Raw genomic sequence first — 22,808 nt, forward strand, 5'->3', positions numbered from 1 at the left:
ATCTGTCTTGAAACATTTATTATTGTCTCCTCTTCAATTGGAACGTCACTGTTAAAAGTCAAAAATCGCTTAACGCACATTAAGTCACTTCCTGGGAGTAAACTATGTTATTTCTATTTTATTTCATTCATTTTACAGAAACAGTCAGATGCTGATACAATACATAAAAACCCATTACAATACTTCACTTTCAATGATATGAACAAATAAGTCATATCAGTACTTTACGTGGCTGATGTTATAAATGTACAGAGACTGGCATTTAATGGATTTTACTTAATTATTATCTCAACAAAAGATATTAAATGAATGCCGAAATACTGTAGACCTGAAATATTGTACAGCTATTAAGCTTTTTCAAATTTTACGAAATAAAGAGTAATATATATATCTAAGTAGAGAATATATATCAACACCACAATACACCAGACAAATTACAACACCTAGTAGATATTCTACAACAAATCCTCGACTCCGATACTCTTTGTTTTGATGTTGCTTCATAAACAGGCCCAAACAACACTCCATATTGGTACTGGTTCAATATTTGCTAATTTACTCAAATATCTATTTTATGTTTCATATATAGAGACATTAAATGTATTCTGGTTTAAGAAAACTAATAAAAATATATGTTATGTTTAATATATGTTGTTTTTCTTTCAGGACATGTCTAAGCGAGATCTTCTCCGCTAAAACCAAGGTAATTGTATACCTTGGTATTTTTTGCTTAGTTGGTGCATACTTAATTCTCTGAAACTTGTATTTGCTCTCAGTGGTCATACTTGCTTTGCTTTAATATTTCTTTATATAGATAACTGAGGCTAAACGGTATGGAATTTCATGTAAGAATGTTACTACGTAATCAGAGTGCATGTTAACAATCCATTTAGAACAAGAATGATGACCGCATTTTGGAGCTGTTTTACGTTAAATAGGATTTTCAGCACTATCAATGGTTAGCTTAATTGCGTTTTTATTCCATTTTGATAACATCTAAACACAGAACAAAAAGGTATTGACAATGCACTACAAACTGTCTGAAGCACTCAAGAATAAGAGGAGGCCATAAATAGCTTACTTTGTGTTCTTTTTTCTTTTAAACAGATTGATACTGCTATTAGAAAATCCTGGAATTACAGTTGAATTAAGATTTAACCAAAATGGGCGCAGTGCATGTTACAATCGCAGGAGCGGTTCTGGTTTTGACAGCATATGGTCAAAACAATACATTCTGGGAACATAAAAGACTATATAAATATCTTGAGGGAAATATGGATGATAAAATACGACCTCTTATAAATCAATCCAGATCAATTCTAGTTGATATTGATGTACATCTTCAAGCTATTAAAGGATTGGATGAAAAAGAACAACTATTAGAATCAACGATTTCCATTGCATGTCGCTGGAACTATGAAACTTTAATATGGAACAAATCGGAGTTTAGTGACATTACGGGAATAAATATTTCACCCAAAGATTCGTGGATACCTGAATTAATTGTTAGTAATTCTGTAGATTCTTTGTTTGTTCTAAAAGACAATCGTGATAATATGGTCAAAATCAAAGTGCTGAGCAACGGAGACGCCACATGGTATACGGGTGGAAATATTCGAACGTCCTGTCACATTGACATTACAAAATATCCATTTGACACCCAGACATGCATTATTACAATAAGTAAAACAGAACCAGATAGTGAGGTTTTAATATCTGATTCGGGCGATAAAGTTACAACGATATTATACAAAGAAAACAGTGAATGGGATTTGAAGAAATCAGTTGTAAAGACCAGAGTGCTTTATGGCTACATTACGTTCATTGATATAAATTTAACCCTGTCACGTCACTCACTGTTCTACACTCTAAATGTTGTCTTACCAGTGGCACTTTTGGGTTTTATGACTGTTTTGTGTTTTAAGATACCAGCGACTAGTGGAGAAAGTTTAAGCTTCAGTATAGCTTTGCTTCTGACCTTCGTTGTGTTGCTTAATTTGATCAGTGAATCGATGCCAAGGGTACCTAATCGTATATCGTACCTTCAGTTGTATGTGAATTATCAACTGACAGTGGCCGTGGTTATCACAACTTTGTCCATTATGTTGGTGAACATGTCTTACTCAGATAACAAAGCAAACGACCTCTACGCTTTAAAACTATGCCTTTGGTGCTACAGTAACCAAAAGATAAGAAAAACCGTCATCCCAGAAGTCCTGAACGAAATTGCAACGGACAAGGATACTAACGGAATGCCAAATATAGACTCGCAATCCGACACGGAAATTGACACTGACTCGTACTTAGATAGACAGTCAGTGATCCGTCATATAGGAAAGGCCCTGTTTTGGGTTTTCATGACAATGTATATACTGTCCACCATTTTATTCTTCATTTGTGTTACAATATAGAAGAAATATATATTTGATCCTGACAAAGGTTTTATTGTAGCATTACTACGGTAAAATGAACAATGTGTTGTGAAATAACATAGACAGTCTTCTAAGAATCTTTACATCCTTATACTATCACCATTGACAGACTATTTGAAAAACAAAATCGGCTTTGTTGAAGCTAATAACTTCTGTTAAGCGAATGTTTAATAACGGGTATTATTTCAGATGTGGAGCACAATAACTTTTGCTTTTAGCTGGGGAGCACAATAACTGAGGCAAGGTTGCTTTCAGTTTGGTGCCACAGCAACTAAGGCAAAGTGGCTTCCAGCTGGGGAGCACAATAACTAAGGCAAAGTTGCTTTCAGCTGGGGAGCACAAAAACTAAAGCAAGGTTGCTTTCAGCTGGGGAGCACAGTAACTAAGGCAAAGTTGCTTTCCGCTGGGGAGCACAGTAACTAAGGCAAGGTTGCTTGCAGCTGGGGGGCACATTAACTAAGACAAGGTTGCTTTCAGCTGGGGGGCACAGTAACTAAGGCAAGGTTGCTTTCAGCTGGGGAGCACAGTAACTAAGGCAAGGTTGCTTTCAGCTGGGGAGCACAGTAACTAAGGCAAGGTTCCTTTCAGCTGGTGAGCACAGTAACTAAGGCAAAGTTGCTTTCAGCTGCGGAGCACAGTAACTAAGGCAAGGTTGCTTTCAGCTGGGGAGCACAATAACTAAGGCAATGTTGCTTTCAGCTGGGGAGCACAGTAACTAAGGCAAAGTTGCTTTCAGCTGGGGAGCACAGTAAGTAAGGCAAGGTTGCTTTCAGCTGGGGAGCACAGTAACTAAGACAAAGTTGCTTTCAGCTGGGGGAGCACAGTAACTAAGGCAAGGTTGCTTTCAGCTGGGGAGCAAAGTAACTAAGGCAAGGTTGCTTTCAGCTGGGGAGCAAAGTAACTAAGGCAAGGTTGCTTTCAGCTGGGGAGCAAAGTAACTAAGGCAAGGTTGCTTTCAGCTGGGGAGCACAATAACTAAGGCAAGGTTGCTTTCAGCTGGGGAGCACAATAACTAAGGCAAAGTTGTTTTCAGCTGGGGAGCACAATAACTAAGGCAAAGTTGCTTTCAGCTGGGGAGCACAATAACTAAGGCAAAGTTGCTTTCAGCTGGGGAGCACAATAACTAAGGCAAAGTTGCTTTCAGCTGGGGAGCACAATAACTAAGGCAAGGTTGCTTTCAGCTGGGGAGCGCAATAACTAAGACGAGATTGGTTTAATCTAGGAGCTTAAAACTGATAAAAGTACCGATTTTGGCTAGGGAGTACATAAAGTATAGAGATATAGGTTTCAGTTGGAACGCACAATGACTATTGCGAGATCGGTTTCAGCTGAAAGCAAAATACCTGTGGCAAAATCTGTTTCAGCTGGGAGGAAAATAACTCTTTCGGGTATCGGTTTCAGCAGGGGAGCACACTCACTTATAAGAGTATCTCCTTCAGCTGGGAGCGCAATAATTTATGCAAGTGTCGCTTTCAGATTGGAGCACAATAACTGATTCAATTTCGCTTTCAGTTGAAAAGAACAAACATGATGAGAGGATCGCCTTCATCTGGAACCACAATAGCGAGTATATACGTCAGCTTTGGATCACAAGTTATACTAGTATGACTAATATAATTTACGCTTAAAGAGAAAATGTTTTATTTTTCCGTGCATTCTAAAACTTATAGTGTTTTCGTTAGATATGATGAAATGAAACTGGTAAAAACTCAGATATATAACATATGATTTTCTTATATACACAGTTGTAACAAAAAACTCGTAGTAACCTGATCATTTACACTGAAAAATTGTTGAACACTGTAACATCCTTAGAAAGACCACCAAACGCTCCTTGTAACAAAGTTACTGTGGACGTACCAAATTCAGTTTTTATCTTAAGACTTTTAACAGAAATGCACAGTGACAAGGAACAGCAACAATACAATAGCCGGGGAATTTTGATCTGGGTATTTGTCGTTAAACCAAAACACTTGCAGCAATTTATTCCGTTTCTGTATTTTAATGCATGAACATTGATTTCTAGTTGTTCCAATAAGATATATAACGATTTAATCGCGACATCTGTAAATCATGTTTGACTACCACATATATTGACCAGATGCCACTGTAAATGTGTATAAGCTATATGATTACTTAAATGTTTTATAGCAAGCACAATCAGCCATTGTACAGTTATGTTGTGATATTTTTGTTGTAGAATACTGTTTCAGTTATATTTATAGGTTATTAGATTTGTTTTGAGAAATATGCACGAGTTCTGCAGCGGAAATATTGCGCGACTTTAGGAGAACGAGTGCATATTCTCGATGCAAATATTGTAATTAATTACGCATCTACATTTATGATTATTACATAAATGATATAAATTTGTTCTATGAGTAAAATTAAAAATATCGTCATTTAAGAGCTTTTAAACGCTGGCATACATGAAAATGACGTTACACACCCGATATGAAATTTGAACGTCAATATGGAAAACAATTGACGTTTCACTTCCATTGAAACTTAACGTAGTTTATAAATGAGTATGTAATAATATGTTTTATATGCCAGAAATTATCCATATTTGGTTAATAAAGTACATTTAATTATATGTTGTGCCAGATTTAAGATCTTTAATCAACACAGTGCACTTTAACTATCATTATGTTGCCAGTTACCGACATGCTCTTTTGGCATATTATAAGAAGTAAAGAATTTAAACGTTCTTTTTTTACTTTTCTTTATCAATTATTGATGATTACTCCGTTTAATATTTCTTACTGTTCAATTAACACACGTCATTTTCTAGTTAATAGAAATAACTTTAGCTAAATCTTCTGAATTGATTTAGTGTGCATAAAACATCTGTGTTACAGATGACGATATAGTAATTGTACTTTGGCAGACTAATACACTTCAGCACGTACATTTGTACACTTTTAGACAGGTTTTATATAAAGTAAATAAAATGAATGTTGGCTGGTTTACGGAAGGCCAGTGATTCTTCTAAACTGCCCTTCTGTGTCGGCAACAATGCCCGCATCTACCTCTCCACTAGCAACGTTTGGTGTAGACGGCTCTAATCTCGTTGACGGAGTCATACTCTTTGCTAATGTTTCCATAGAATAATTTTGCTCTTATGATATCTCAGTTTTATTCTGTGCTTCTATAACGTTGTTCAATTCATGGAATAATCTACAATCAATGCTTATGATTAATCACGTGTACTTAATTGAAAGAATCCTGTAGTCTTTGAAATAAAGTTTTAGCAGACGCCATAATATCTTTTAAGTTGTGAGTATGGATGGATATCTTTAAATATCAACGAATGTTCAGATGAACACATGCAGTATACTAAGAAGTCAGAAACAATGGCACAGGTTTTGTCTCGTGGGCGTTTTCATAATTTTTTATGGCTTCAATATATTTTCCACTTCTAAATATGTGTTGTCACCACGGACTTCAATGACGATGTATCTATAGCTAGGTCATGGTAAAAAGCAAGCCCTTAGTCAATATATGGATTAGCTTATACAGCAACATTTTTGATATTTACATTAAAATGGGAATTTCGCTGAATTTTTACCTGGATTTTATATCACATTATAGAACATTGTTATAAAATTGGGGAGGAAATGTGTAAGATGATCGGTAGCTCAGTCGGTAGATCACCGGAACGGTATTCAAATGCTCCGTGTTCGATTCCCGGTCTGGCTATACTTTTTCTCACCCTTCAACATTTGGAACCGTACACGGAACCGTGACGGCATTGCACTAATCCCATACACCTTTGATTACTGGATAATACCGTATCCACGTTGCACGTATGCAAAATATGTCAATGTATAGGACGTGGACTTAAAATCCTGTTATTATTTCTGGTGTTTCGGATCATGGAATCCTTGTAATATTTACGTAATATAGAGCTCCGCTGAAGCCGATGTTGGGGAGGCATTAGGAGTTGCATATTTATATTCATTTGATTATTAAAAAGAGGTGGGTATATGTAAGCATCACGGTACTTAGTCGGTAACGTATCGGAACTGTATTTCCAGGACCCAGGTTTGAGTCCATCGTCTATTTATCTAAACTAGCACTTCACATTGGTTAATGTTTTATTCACACTAGACCTCCGAACATCAAATATTGAACATTGCATATTGTTAATTTCTTATTTTTATAATCATCTTTTTTAAAATTCAGAGTAGTTTTGCCGAGCAAAATGTTTGCTTTGTCAGTGTAGTGTGTTTCAGATTTATATAGAATCTGCTAAAAACCATTTACTTCCATTGACAGCCAGTGATGAAATTTATTTGTCCGAAGTATTGACATAAAGGTATCTAAATGACTTTTACGTTCTGTTTTAATTACCAATACTTTCCACTTTCTGTCCCTTAGTTCCATAGCAGTAATATTAATTATTTCAGGTCTGTTAGTGACCTGAGCCAGTATGTAGTAACAGTATGATACATGGGGCGAGGAGGCGTTACTGTAACACAATTAACTATTAATTGATTTGTTTGATCCTTTTAGGATAACGAGACATGAAAATCTGCGGACAGTTACTTATAGGCAGTGCCAAGGCGTGTTCTACTATGATATTTTATTCGTTTGTTTTCTCCTAGTTTACTTGTTTAATATTCGCTTTGTATATTTGTCAACTGTCAAACATCTACCAAATGAAAAGGGCCACTGTAGGGCTCCATTTTGCAACGAATGCGTGCTTGGAACATTGCTTCTCCTATTATATCTAACTATAGCGAAACTGGAACAGATTAGTTTGAAAATGTTAAAAACTATTATTTGCCGTATGGATATAATATGGATGCTGAATTCTGCCATTTCGTTCTGGCATGTTGGCGCCTTTGAACACAGTTAACACGCTAACACGCCAATAGAATTCTTTATTTGAAATATTGAAATGAATCATCTGGATGAAGTATGGATTATATAGAGGATATTTGTTTGTTTTGAGTGAATATGGAATATATCTCACTGAGAAGTGAGAAAATGTGAAAATTTTCTCACTTCGAGGTGAGATATATTCCATATTCACGAAAAACAAACAAATTTTCTTTTTATTTTATGCTCTGTTACGTTGAGATGTGCATTTTGCAACTGCTTTATTCTCAGCGCGGGAAACAGACGCGCGTAAACAGACATGACGTCAGACGTGCTGTGACGTTATAAAGACGTATGCAACATAAAGTTCCATTTTTGTTTTATTTTTTGCTGCATAACGGTATGAAATTCTCTTTAAGTTAAATAATTTGAATCGAGAAATATACTATAAAGAACAAAGTGCGACTACAGTCAGTTTCATCCTGTTTTAAGCAAATAATTTAAAATTCATACACAATGTAATGAGGTGGCGGAGCTATATCTCTCACAGTGTGAAAATATAGATTTCATATTTTCACAGTGTGAGTGATGAGATATGAAAATATTTAACTGATATAATACAGTATTTCATTAGTAAGCATAAAATAAATATTCATACCCAACAATTTATCCATTAACTGCACGTTACGTTTGAATAAATAAGAACAAAGAACCAGTAAGAGTATTGTATGTTTAGTTGTTAAAATTTCTCTTTACGTTGACAGCATTAATATTAGTAAACTCCCCAGGCATTCAATGATTCTCTTGCTTTGTAGTGCAAAACACCGACGTTCCTGTTTAATGGATCACATCACTAAATAATATGCAATAAAATATGTAAAAAGATTCTTTAGAAGCATAGAATGCAACCAAGAAGTCTGTTCATCAGAGGTAATGAAATGTGCAACACCTCTCACGCCCCCCCCCCCCCCCACCGTCCCTCCCCCAGGCACCGGCTCAAGCGGAACTCTATTACGGACTCCCATGATCCCAAAGTACCAGACTGCTCTTGACTAATCAGTTTTCTACCTGTCTGATACTGTGTGCCTCACTGTGTTCCCTTTTTATGTTATTGTCCTGGTTTTGTTTGTTAATTTTGGATTTAGCGCTGTTTTTCAACAGACGTTTGTTTCCAGTGTTATTTTTTTGTGTTACCTGTAATTTACAAAATAATTTTTCATTTGATCGTGCTTTAATATAAGTAAAATGTAACATTTTCAAAATATTAATAAATTGTGTACTTTCTGATAGAAATGCAAAATATGCTTATGACCACAGATGTATATGGCTTCGCGAAAAATCTTTTAAGTTTAAATGTAGTAAACTATGTATTAATATTTTCCTTTTACAAAGAGATTGCAAGACATATTAAAAGTATGTAAAAAATCCTTGTACCGTAAAAAAAACAATTTGAATTACGATTAACAAATATTTCACTGACATATCAACATTGGTACATAAACAGTTGTACACATTTTACTATATTTTGATAAGGAACAAATTGACTTGTTCTTTTGCGGTAATGGCTCTTAGGGTCATTGAGTACATATAAAGTCATAAATAGTTTTATACTAAAGGACTATATTTTGACTTAACCAAATTAATGAACTTCTTCCTTTAAATCCACATGTATGGAAAGAATAATTTTCAGAAAGAACTCATATTTCCAACTGTATAACTTTTCTTTTAATATATTCAAGAGAGTAATAAAATCATCTGAATTTCAACTGATACATGCTTTTTTAAATTAATTTTGGTATGTGACTTGAATATGTCCTATTTCCTAAGATACAAATTCCATTCTTTTATCAGACTTGTTTCTATTGAGTCAATAAAATATAGGCTAAAGGTCCTGTCTCACAAGACACTAATTATAATTGAGCCGCGCCATGAGAAAACCAACATATTGCGTTTGCGACAAGCATGGATCCAGACCAGCCTGCGCATCCGCGCAGTCTGGTAAGGATCCATGCTGTTCGCTAACGGTTTCTCTAATTGCAATAGGCTTTGAAAGCGAACAGCATGGATCCTGACCAGACTGCGCATGCTGGTCTGGATCCATGCTGGTCGCAAACGCACTATGTTGGTTTTCTCATGGCGCGGCTCAATTATGCCTTAAAAACTAATCAACGTTCTTATACAAACAGTCTAATTTAACACAATTACTATTATAATTAAGTTTCAGTACGAATAAAACTTGTTAACTACAAATTACATGAAGTAAAACCACGTGACTCGAATAGTCATCAGTTACTGTGATACTCTTAACATTCTTAATATTTTTCAATTTAAAATCTCACAACTATTTCTAGACTTTGCCTTCAATGCTTGATAAGATGTCTGGACGATTTTCAAGTTGCAAATATTATTTCTAGAGAAAAAGTAAACAGCAAACGTAAAAGTACTTCAAAATATGGTTAAATGCGTTATAAAATCATTAATATTCCAAGTAAGTACAGCAAACTGAATGAGTTGTTTTTAATTTCAAACAGTCCTGTGTACATTCTTACGAAATCTCACCTTTTGATCTGTCAAATATTTGAAGATAAGACTTGTTACTATTTAAAAGTGGCATACCTGGCATATAATTATTAGCGAAAAAAGACCCATGGGAATATTATGCAATATACAGTAAGTATCTATGCGTAGGGTATTCTTACATAATAAGTGCTTTTGACAGTGCATACATTTCACCTGACTTCAATATTTGATTTATTTTGGCCAGTCTTGATGGGACAATTGTACGATAGGACTTTTTTTTTTGTTTAAAAACAACGGAAAAGACCGAAGCCACATCGAATTCAAATGATACTTGAGCCGCGCCATGAGAAAACCAACATAATGGGTTTGCGACCAGCATGGATCCAGACCAGCCTGCGCATCCGCGCAGTCTGGTCAGGATCCATGCTGTTCGCTTTTAAAGCCTACTGTAAGCAGAGAAACAGTTAGCGAACAGCATGCATCCTGACCAGGCTGCGCGGATGCGCAGGTTGGTCTGGATCCATGCTGGTCGCAAAACCACTATGTTGGTTTTCTCATGGCGCGGCTCACTTTTTTATCGTGCTTTCTGTATGGGAACAGTTGAAATTACATGGGCAAACTGTGAACTAGTTTTGTGTTGAACTGCCGTTAGGAATTTCATCTCCTGATGAAGGCATCATGAATTGTGTACAAATATTTTAACAATAAGTGGAAATTTTCCAAAAATCCTCTACAGTTTCTACATGACATTTAAGTGAATATAATTTGAATGAAAATAATTCAATATCTAGAAGACTTATTTTTTTACCTTATCTATCCAAAGTACAAAATTAATGCGTATACAAAACGAACAAATCTAATTAGATTTAAACTGGAATAACAAAAATAAACCGTTCAAAATCGGATACATTAAAACCTTTAAACAAGGTAAAACCATTGACAAATCAGAGGAGGTGAAACAAAACGAGATCTACTTGACTTAAAAGGGAGAAAAATTAAGTTCTCAATAATAAACAGATTTTAATGAAACAATAAAATCGCCTAAATTGCGATTGCATTCGCAAGCTGAGAACCAGCTATTGCAATATATTAATCCAAAGAGACTCTTTCTAAATGACAATTGTTTCCATTTTGTGTAACTGCTCGTAACAGTATTATGGACTTCACAGACCTTTCATGTTGCGCGTCCATGTCTCATGTTTCTTTCACTTTCAGTTAGGTTGAGCATAACAAACGTGCTTCTGACTAGCTTTTACAAAAAGCTTGCCTTGTATCAAGATTATAACACTACGTTATTTCTTCAGAACTTACCTATAATGCCCGGAAATATGATAGGCTCAGTGTTTTAGTAATCAAACAGAAGGTAATTTTCATGTACTGGAGTCGCCATTTGACGCATTAAAATGTTCCTAGTTTGTTCCATCCATTTTGGATGCTTAACTTCTTTGTCTTAAACTATTCCGTAGGTACTTATATATCAGGGCAATATCCTATCCAATATTATGAATTTCATCCCGACTTTGTAGCGGATTGTGAATGGTGAATGGCTTTTAAATCTTCCTGGATTTTCTAAAAGTGGTTTTTTTATGAAAAGATCACCTCTTATGAGAAAGAAAAGTATCATCCTCAAAATTTCATGTCACTCTTATGGCGGCCATCTTGAAAAACAAAATGGCCGCCATTTTTTGCTTTAAATACCTTCTAAATGTTAAAGAAGAAGGGTTTTAATGCATATGTGTGCACAATAATCTTATTTTTAATGATACTTCTAAGCTCAGATACAACGCCAAAAGTTTTTATCAACTTTATAGGTCGTTTCAGCCATTTTTTATTTCAAAATGGCCGCCATTTGCTTCAAAAGACCCTGATTTTTTTCCATTATTTTTCGAACATTGCATCTTGAATAAACAAAGGATTAGTTTTGGCTAATGGCATAGTGGCAAATGTATGATATGTGGTATATTCAAGATTTTTAAAACTGTGTGACAGTAGGTTTACATCCCTATTTAACTGCTGTAATTTACACTACAGACATCTATGTTGCACAAATATAAGTTTTTGTTTTAAAATAAAGTTTATAGTCCACTGTCATTTGTAATCCCGCTCGAAAGTAGTTGAAAAATATAGTCACATATACCAAATTATTTCTTAGTCTAAGACAAAAACAATATGTATGTATCTCTTCTGGGAACCGCGAGTGGAACCGTAAATGACGTCATCAATATGGCAACCAATTACGAAAATAATACTGCTGAGTAATGTCTGAAAAAAATCAGTAAAATTTCTTAAAATATCGGATATCATGTCATTAAACAAGCCAATGGGACATTACACATGTTTATATTTACACTTTCTCAGAACAATCATACTTAATCTATTTTAAGTGTTTAATTTGTATCCCACCCACTTACTTTACAATGCATTTTTACACGTCGCTTCTACCTCTTATATTAATTATTTTCGACTGTTCTTATGGTGTTGAATTTGAAAGATGACTATTTCCGAAAGTTACAAAAAATATAACGTACATGAAATAAGAACCTAGAAGGAAAGGAATTTGAGGAAAATGCAGTACAAATCAATGTAGGCACAAGCATCTCTCTATGCTCTAACTATAAGATTGTGTGCAAATTACATGCACAGTTTGCAATTTTATCTTGATCAGATTTAAGCGTGATCAAGACAATTATGCTAGTAGAAGTTTAAACAGAATTTTTTTTTAACTTAATGTAAGTCTTCTGAATTACACAAACTTTCTGGTTAATTATATTCATTCAAACTAGACATCAACACTGGGAGTGTTTTACTTTATTCATCTTCAGCGACGATAACAAAGCTATCTACACACAGTATTATTTATTACCCCTGCATTCAAAACGTGGGCTTTTCGCAATTACGTTCAGCTAATTGCAGAAGGAAGGGCATCAGGGGCAGGCGGTAATGTTGTCATAACTGGAGCAAAGCAATCATTTCATTTTCATAATTTCTTCTCTGCAACTGAAATTATTTCTCAACAGATCTGATATGTGATATAGTCTGATTCATGGTGATGCAACGTTCCAACAAGACAGCCACTTTAAACCGTAACACTGCACCAATGCATGTATAGTTTAGAACATGATAAATACATGAACGAAGTAAAGCATATAGACAGCAAGCTCAAAATTTAAAAATAAAGGTACGTAGTGCGGCAACGCCTTGGAACGGTCAGTTGCAAAACAACGCTGGTGTGTTTAAAACAGTAGTTTGGCAAAATTGCAACTCGAACACTCTATATCCCAACCATATTCAAGTGTGATAGAACAGTATACATAACATTAAGCCCCCCAACCCCCACCCCGTCCCGCGACAGCTAAATGTCTTATTCACGCAAGGGAAACTAAAGGCACGTCTAGCTGGTGCTAGAGGGCGTAAGGGTATTTCACCTTTCTTAACCTCTTACGAACAAACACCTTCAAATCAATTCTTCTATTATTTTGATTTGTTGAATTCTATACTTTCACTTGATCTTCTTAAAGCTTTTAACAAAACATTTATGCTCTCCATGCTGTTGCAGAAAGAACATTATTAAAGGTCCAACAAATCAGAAATATACCAAAGCAGCCCAGTACCAGTGGGCTTTAAGAACTACTTATCATGGCGTCCTGCACCTCTTTCGTTAGACACGATAAAAGATTAAAGTGCAGCATCCAGCTGACAAAGAACTGAACACCAAATATGCACTATACATCAGCTTAGAGAAATTTTGATGATGTTGTTATAGAGAGATTTTTGCTTAAGAGAGGGCCGCTCTGAAGAGGTTGTACTGTATGCCCAAATAAGCAGGTCAGAACCACATATAATAAAACATTTGATCATTTTACCAAATGCATTTGGGAAAATAACCATTGAATTTGATAAATAATTACTGTTTTGATACACTTAGTAACAGAAGTATTTATAAATTGCTATTAAACTTTACAAAAACCATACACAAGTCTCTGAATTACGATAGTGACATTAGTAGAATATTCTCGCAGTTGATAATAGCGGTACTTCTGCTAAAGAACATGTTGATAACGTTCATTGAATTCTTGAAAGTCGCTCTTGCAAAGATGTATTGACAAGTATATAAAGGTAAAGGAAAATGGTTTTAGTATTTAACGCCGGATATAACCGACAGACATCATGACCTACAAAGCTATTGTGCGACAAACCAGGTATTCAGTAACAGATACTTACCCGGGCTGATATATTTCAAAACTTTCCCACTCCCCCATCTAAATAGAGAAAAAAAACTTGAGTAAATATGTGTACTTAAATCAATTTTAAAGGAGATATGGAGATATGTCAATCGCAAGCGATGCAGTATTGTACTCTTAAAATTGTTAGTTCCACTTAATAACTGCACCTCCCGGCATAAAAATATCAACTATACGAGCAACAAGTGAGTGTCCGTATTTGAAAACATCATCAAGAATGGGTGAATTCTTGTTAATATAGTAACCACACCTGACTGTGTATACGTTTCCTAAATCATAGGAAAACATCTGCGACGAGCTAGGCAGAAATAGTTCTCAGGAATACTAATTACCCCTCGAAAGGCTGCATTCCCTAACCGGACATCAGTGTTGTTCAATAAGATGGAGGGGGCTTTAAAAACTGCCTCACAGGTTCACATGGAAAAAATGATTAGCAATGTTACAAGCAGAAAAGGCTTAACTGATTAAAACAGTTTCATTAGATTAGTTGATAAATAGGTAATAAATAGGTATAAAGAGTAAAGAAATCATATGAAAACGACTGAACAGCAAACCTTGTAATTGTTGTTTTCTAGGATTTTGCAAGATTTTATACTGACTATGAATGTTTTTGCTAGAGTTTGCATATACTTTGTCGTAATATCTTTTCACGTGGGGTAAAATAGCATCAACATGAAGTTAAATGACTAAAAAAATAGTATTGGTACATGTTTTAGAGGTTAAATTAACTACGAAATGAGCTTAATGTGATTGTTTATGCAATTAAGAAATCAAACATAATATTGCTCATCATCTATGCGAACTTTGAAAATAGAAACTTCAGGGATGTGATTAGTGACCAAATCCTGTTCATTTGAAGGACTCATTGTGCAGGTTTTAGTACTATAAAGTTCCTTATGTAAAACGTTAATATATTGTAGGCGTTAAACGATCATGACATCATATTCCACCTATTATGCTGAAACAAAAGTAGAGAAAATTTCTGATGATTCCTTTCGGAGATGTCTTTAACTCAGGTTTATGGGAAATTATGTATTAATTTATCAGTTATAAAAGGAGAATCGACACTATGAAGTAGTTTACGTTTTTCAGCTGTTTATGCACTAGAAACAGCATTCTCAAGATTCCACCATGTAACAAATTCTTTTTCTATTTATTTTGCGTTCTGACCACAGAGGCATTAAGCTGATCTGACACACTCATACACATCATAAGGGTATATGGATATATAATAGCCGCCGGTTTCTTTTTGCCACGCCTGTATTTGGCAAATTCAGTCCATATTTATACGCGCTTTACAAAAATGAAAATTGCCTTAAATTGTTACATTAACATACCTATTTTAAAGTTAGTATGTTTTGATATGATATTATTACTAGTTTTTTGTAAATCAGAACGAGAAAATTACATGGCAATTTTTTTTTAATTTTTTTTAAAAAGTTATTTTAACTATTTCCAAATGAATGTATTGGTAGAAATATGTTGTTTCATATCGATAACTTATTTTTTTGTTATTTTGCCATGGCAAAAACTAGCCATGGCAATTTTGCCATGGCAAGATTCTGCCATGGCAGTTTTGCCATGGGAAGTTTTTGCCATGGCAGAAACTTGCAATGGCAAAATTGCCATGGCAAGATTCTGCCATGGCAAAATTTTACCATGGTAAGTTTGCCATGGCAAGATTTTGCCATGGCAGTTAGTATATTTTTTTCAAATATTTTAAAGGAAGTTTGATAATTTTAGTGATTATGAAATACAAAACTGACAGGAACAGAGAAGATTTTAGATTTCTTGTGTTGGCACATTTAAATCAATAAGCACAGAATCTTGCTACATAGGTTGTTTCACCATTACTGGGATAAATGCTGATTGATTTTCAGTGGCAAGAAGTAGTTTTTTACTTCCTTGTTTTAATGAATGAAAATGTATGAAATGTATTTGTAATATTACATAACGGTGACCGTGTGCCATATATTTTTTCTATTTAGAACAATACAAATATTACTTAAATTACAGAACATATCTATTCATCAAATAAGTAAGTTTCTTTCGTTTATGAAATACGATATTAGTTATTATCATAGTATCCTGATCTTTGATGTTATATATGACTCGAGAATTTCAGCAGGCTTGGATAATCTAAGCCCCGCAAAAATAGAAAAAAAATAACCGAACAAAAATGTTTAGCTTTAAAGTTTGTTTTTATATTCTTGATCTGCATTGAGGTACTTCAGCATTTTTAATGACGAATAGGAAAAATGTGTATCAGATTTTCCCTTGCACATAGGTTTGTGCAGCATGTGCTATGTTACAAAAATGGGCATTTTGCAAAACCCGTAGAAAGTCACACACCAGCGGAACCGGTTATAGGTTCGATGCCCGGTGGCGTTATACCAAAGACGTAAAAATGGTACTAGAAGCTTCCTCACTTGTTACTCAAGACGGTAGTCCTAGGACTTGTCAGCCCGGTGTCAGTATAATGTTACTGGGTAGGGTATCATATTACGTTTCTACGGCGTGATATTCTAGTGAGGCAGCACTATAAAGTTGGGCATTGTGCTCACTGCTACATTTTATTTTTCTAATTTTTCATAAAAAGTGATTTTAACTACATGTATCTCCAAAAGAATGTATTGGTAGAAATATGTTGTTTCATATCGATAACTCAAGTTTTTTTTTATTTTGCCATGACAATTAGGTTATTTTTTAAAGGAAGTTCGATAATTTTAGTGATTATGAAATACAATAGAAGAGAAACAGAGAAGATTTTAGATTTCCTATGTTGGCACATTTAAATCGACAAGAACAGAATCTTGCTACAAAGATTATCTCACCATTGTTGGGATAAATGCTAATTGATTTTCAGTGGCAAGGAGTAGTTTTTTACTTCCTTGTTTTAATGAATAAAAATTGATGAAATGTAATTGTAATATTATATAGCGGTGATCATATGACATATATTTTTTCTGTTTCGTGGCAAAAAGAAACCGGCGGCTATTATATATAGTGATAGATAATCAGACTATTTCTATTTTAATCGAAGATAATGCGCCATTAAACAGAAATTTGCTCACTTAATATCGTCATTTAGTCATTTCTGACATTTATGGATTTGTTTTAAGTATAATAAATTCAATCTTCTTTTTCATAAAAGTGTTTTATCTGCTAGAATAAACATATCTTTCACTAAGTATATCATTTTTACAATTATAACATAATTTTCAAAGATGTTGTTACCTGTAACTAATCAGCAATCATACATTTTTGCCTTTCTAATTTTCTCTTTAGCTGCCACATTTATAGACTAGCTACTAGTCTGATAATAAGTTTTTTTTATATACTAATGTATTTCCTTGTTAGATATCTTTCATTTATAGATAGCTCCCTGTTTATAGACTGCTCCCTTTTGAATATCTGGCTTACATTCGGCAGGAAGAAAAGGTTACCATGCTATAACTATGAAGGGAAGTAATTTATCATAAAATATGAGAAGAGACTATAACTGGCAAATGTAAGGACTGAGACCAGTCTACCACATTCATGACATCATTACTTTTTCCAGTCACGTGCCCAGAACGAGATATATGGGAAATTAAGATAATTCACTTCAATCTAGAATGGGGTAAAGGTGTCAATATTTCTCAATATTTTTCTCACGGCGGCCCATATCCCCACAAATCGCCATGTACTACATACTTACTTTTACTGATATTCAGAAGACTTTGGTGGTGAAACAATTGATTTTCGCGTTCAGGGGTCAGTTTCTTACACCACCCCTTTTTGACTGAACTCGAGCCTGGTATCTGCTAGATATGACCATAAACAGATAACATATCAAGAGCACAGTGTCTTACCTTTCATTTGGTACCATTTGACTTCTTCACTGACTAAAACTTACCAAGAAATAATTTGTATAACTTTCATATATGCCCATTTTAGCGACATTTGGTCATACTTTTACATTTTCATTAATATTCATAAATATGCTAATTAGTTATTTTACTAGAAAGGAAAGGGCAGTGGTTAAGAAACATTTTGATACTCTTTGGGTTCTTATTTATCTAAAATTGACCATAATATGATGACGCAATGGATTTTCGTGTTCAGGGGTCAATTTCTTACCCCACCCACTTTGATTGAACTCAAGCCTAGTATCTGCTAGATATTTCCATAAACAGATACAATATCAAAAGCACAGTGTCTTACCTTTCATTTGGTACCATTTGACTACTTTACTGACTAAAACTTGCCAAAAAATAATTTGTATAACTTTAATATAATATGTCCATTTATTTGCGAAATCTTGTCATATTTTTTACATACTCATTAATATTCATAAATATGCAAATTAGTTAATTTACATAAAGTAACTGAAAAGGAAATGGCAATGCTTTAGGAACATTTTGATACCATTTGGGTTCTTATATACCTAAAATTGACCAAGATGCTTAGTTCTTATTGGTTACATCACTGAATTCCATGGTCGCCATTTTGAATTCAAGATGGCCGCCAAAATATTGACATGAAAATTTGAGGATGATACTTTTCTTGAAGTAGAAGGTCCAAAGAACAAAATAAACCCAATTTCAAAAAAAAAAACAAAAAAACAGGAGGATTTAAAAGTAGACCCATATTTTTAACCATTGAAAACCCATTATTGTATAAATGTATTAATTTACATACTTATTACTACAAAGGTCTCCTTGCGTGAACAGTAATTATCTAATATTGAACAGCTGATGTGTCAGTTTCGTCAAACTTGCATCCAGTATAATCGATTTGATCTATGTTTTTAATTTGTTAAAATCACACAATACAGATATACTTCCGCAAGAAACGTCCAATTTCGATGACACATTTGACAAGTATGCCTGAATAATTTCCGGACATTGACAATGTCGTTTGATGTTCTTGCATTTCTTGGTCTCTAGTAAGAGGCACCGACCTAGTCTGATAATTAGGAATGGATTCACTAAATTAGTGACATACCCCAAGATTTTTGTATTTGAATTAGAATAGAATTTCCAAGAGGCACTTACCCTTCAGTTAACTGCGCATAAGTTTGACACTGCAATTTTCTAAAGGTTCTTGCAATTCAATTTACAAAATAATGCCCAATTACATTAGAAACATCCGGCAAATACTCTTGTTATTGTCACCCAGTGAAAGTGTTTTTCAATATTTTGTCATATACGTTTTAGTTATTTAGTAGTTAATACTAATGACTGGCCATAGCGCTACTGTTAAGACAATAGAGACTTGTATTCAAATTATGCTTGTACACATTTACATTTCAATTAACTCATTCTACCCTAAAGCGTTATCTCCACTTCTACTCTGCTGATATTTATCTTTCAGCCACCTAGGAGGCTGATAAGCAAATCTACCCTGAATACCGAGAGATGTTTTGAGAGATAACATTGATTTTGTAGATTTTTGCTTGAGATGTTGTTGTTAATTAATGACATATGACATCAAATATGTGTTAATAGGTATGGAATTTGCACACTTTGTAAGTAAATTGAAGTAGCTACACAACAAATTTAATTTCATGCAGCTGTCTAATACAGTCCTTTCAACAGATTGTTGAATTAAAGACACAAAACAAATTATCAGAATTGAGTAATTATTAACAGTTTATTCTATAGATCAAGAGAGTTTTGAAGTTTAACAACAAAATAAATAAATGAATAAATAAATAAATAAATACCCACAAGATAATTTTACTTTTTCATACACACATGAGCATTGTCATATCGCATAGATAAAAACGAAAGTTATGGTGTGCATGAGTGAAAGATAATTTAATTACATGTAAAAGAAAATATTTTTAGTTCTTTTCTTTTCAATGATGTAATCCACAATTTTGTCCAGGCAGTGTTGCGATATGAAAATGTAAAATAATTCTATGATTTTTTTTTTTTTGGCATTTCGGTATGATGCGTACACGTTATTTTAGTGCGGTAATTATGTACGTCTGTCTATAATGAAGTGTATTTTTATAACAATACCCAATTATTTACATTATTTATATACTCAACGCCTTTTATAGCTCCATAGTTGGGTTTTTAATTTTGTCTCTGGTAAATTTTGACAGATTTGAATGAAATTCTGGCACAATGTTCAATACTTATTTTATTGTAATAAAACGAAAGAACGATAATAATCAGAAGTAAACTCATGTAGCCGTAAAATTGTTTGATCCCGCAGATGACATTATTTGCTGCATATTGACAAGCGAAAAAGTATATATTTTTGGGTTGCATTATTTCAACTTTCATTTCTCAATGAATCTTCAATGGTATCTATCTATTTATTTATTCATTTATTTACTTATTTTTTATGTTTTGATCATATAAAAAATCATCCGTAATTTCAGGCTTCGAGAAATCACAAATTATAACTCGAACGACGCCCGCTTTTACAGTTTTCTTCAAAGAAAGCGATTATTTTTTCACAACATCCGGTTTTATTTATGTTTTAAAAATGTTACGCAACAAAAAAAAAATGATTGGTCCAATTTGTTAGAAAGAACTAAAATATTTAATTAAAGACCAATGAAGTGTGACGACTGAAAGCGTCACGCGGAATTCAGAGCTACTACTGTAAAGACGCATGTACGTGGCGCGCGGTTTCCAGATGTAGATAACAACACCGCATAGAAGCTGCACGCAGTATACAGATAAAAACCGGCCGACGCATTAATGCGTCGCGCGTGCGGAATGAGTTAATATGTCTATATAAATGTGATGAACCTACTCGTCCTGTAGATGAAATATTAAATGCCCTAACAAGCATATTTTGATTTTAACGTAATAAAATTTGTAAATAGCTCTTTTGTAAGCATAGAATGCAACCAAGCAGAATTATAGCAGACTCGGTTTGATTGAGTCTGTTGATGAGACGAAATGAAATAAAAAAAATGGAATCCCACAGGTCGCCTAACACGACATAAACGAAAATGTTGCAAGCTCGGTTTAACTGAGCACCTCTCACACCCCAGCACCGACTTTAGCGGAACTCTATTATACATTTATTGAATGGATTCCGTGATCCCAAAGGACCAGAAAATATAACACTAAATCCAGCTTTGTCTCAAGAAATTTTATAATCTTTGATAAAATATCAGGGACAACAGTATCGCAAACTAACTGTTCTCTTTAGTGTGAATGCTGAAACTACCATTCCTGACAAATTTAAAATAAGAGAATATAATATTGGTGTCTATTAGTAAATTGTCCGACTTCTGTAACGCAGCTAACTTACAGCTCAAGTCTAACGTTATCACTAAAGTCTGTGAAAAGATCCTTTGGAGGCCTAACTAATATAAAGGAACCAGCGTGGGAACCATCTGGTCTAGTCGCGTAATGGTTGCCAGGATTTTGAATTCTAATTTTTCACTTGGCATGGCAACAGAGGTCTGAATTTAAGCTAGTTTTTGTTTAAATGTCATTGTGGATGTATTTTTGAGATTTTGGTAGGGAAAATGGGAGAGGAGGATGTATTTGGTGAAGTGAAGTGAAACTCAATTTTAGTATGAGTAGTACTTCCAGGTCACAGCAATGTGCTTTTGATGTAATTTTACATTAAGTAAATGTGACAAGAGAAATCTCTCTTAGAAGATACATGACCCCTACTTTTCTCTTCATTTTATATCAGTTTTATCATAACTCTTTAAAATGAGGTAAGGATTTGTTCTCTGAAATGGGTCTAGCTATGTTTGGTAACTCTTTAAAAATGTCAGTTTTATATAGAATATATAGGGAAAACTATTTATAGTATTGTGACCTGGAAGCATAGAACGCAACCATTGGGGAAGTTCACATGGAAGCTCTAGAGAAGGGTAGGCTGTTGTGTAAAATATACCTACTCCCACCAGTAAAGTAACCGACCAATCAAAATTTGGGCCCTGGAAATATGTAACACTTTTTTCCCTGCACATTGAGCGCTGTGATGAAAAGCAATGAACCAGCAAACCTTACCACGCCGTAGTGTTCAGCTCTTCAACGGGGAAGGTATGATTGGTGTACTAACTTATACCGTTCAAATGGGTTATCGAGTATAGAGTCGGTCTCTACTCTACCCTAGAGCTTCCATGTGAACTTACCCATTGAGTCTGTTCATGGGAGTTAACCCTTATTATGCTAAATTTCTATAATGAACTTGTCAATCTTTCAATTTGGACAGCACCATTAACTGTCAAAAGGGGTGCTTACCAAAAAGATACTGACTGAATGGCGAACAGTGCAGGATGTGCAGGCTGATCATGATCTACACTAGTCGCAAAGGCAGAATCAATCGTGTCCAGCATGATAAGGATTAATAGAATGTGAAACACCTCTCATGGTCCCCGTATCAGCTTACGCGGAATTCTATTATAGTAAAAATGAATGTACTCACTGATCCGAAAGGACCAGGAAATATAACACTCCTGGGTCAAAATACGGGGAAACTTTTTACAGCCGCCCCATGGCAGTTAAAGACGGCTGTTGTTATAGTTACAAAAGTGTGCGAAACGATTCTTTAGAAGCTAACCGTAACCCAAGTTTTGTGTAATAATATAAAACAACAATTCAGGATCCTGTTATAATTGCTCTTCACGAGTTTTCTTTCTTCAAATTATTTTTTGTACACAAGTGTTTCTTGTTCGTGCCTACTTGTATCAATTTTGTGTAGAATATATTTGTTACATTTCATTCAATATATAACAATTTATAACAAAACGAAGTATGCGCAAAATTTAGGAGAAGAGAAGCAATGTTACGATTTCTCCAATAGCTTCATTCTA

The 22,808-nt window shown here is 34.4% G+C and overlaps 1 protein-coding gene across 1 annotated transcript; it reads left to right on the forward strand.

Moving 5' to 3' along the window:
• The first annotated feature begins 1,274 nt into the window (after positions 1–1,274).
• LOC123546336 (neuronal acetylcholine receptor subunit beta-3-like) lies at positions 1,275–2,411 on the forward strand. Its single transcript, XM_045332538.2, has one exon. It carries the CDS (start codon positions 1,275–1,277, stop codon positions 2,409–2,411), a length of 1,137 nt encoding a protein of 378 aa, XP_045188473.2.
• The last annotated feature ends 20,397 nt before the right edge of the window (positions 2,412–22,808 follow it).

Source organism: Mercenaria mercenaria, chromosome 9, assembly GCF_021730395.1.
Source record: "Mercenaria mercenaria strain notata chromosome 9, MADL_Memer_1, whole genome shotgun sequence".
Classification (NCBI taxonomy): domain Eukaryota; kingdom Metazoa; phylum Mollusca; class Bivalvia; order Venerida; family Veneridae; genus Mercenaria; species Mercenaria mercenaria.

Coding starts and splice junctions, on each gene's coding strand:
- LOC123546336 (XM_045332538.2), top strand. CDS start 1,275: ATGGATGATAAAATACGACCTCTTATAAATCAATCCAGATCAATTCTA.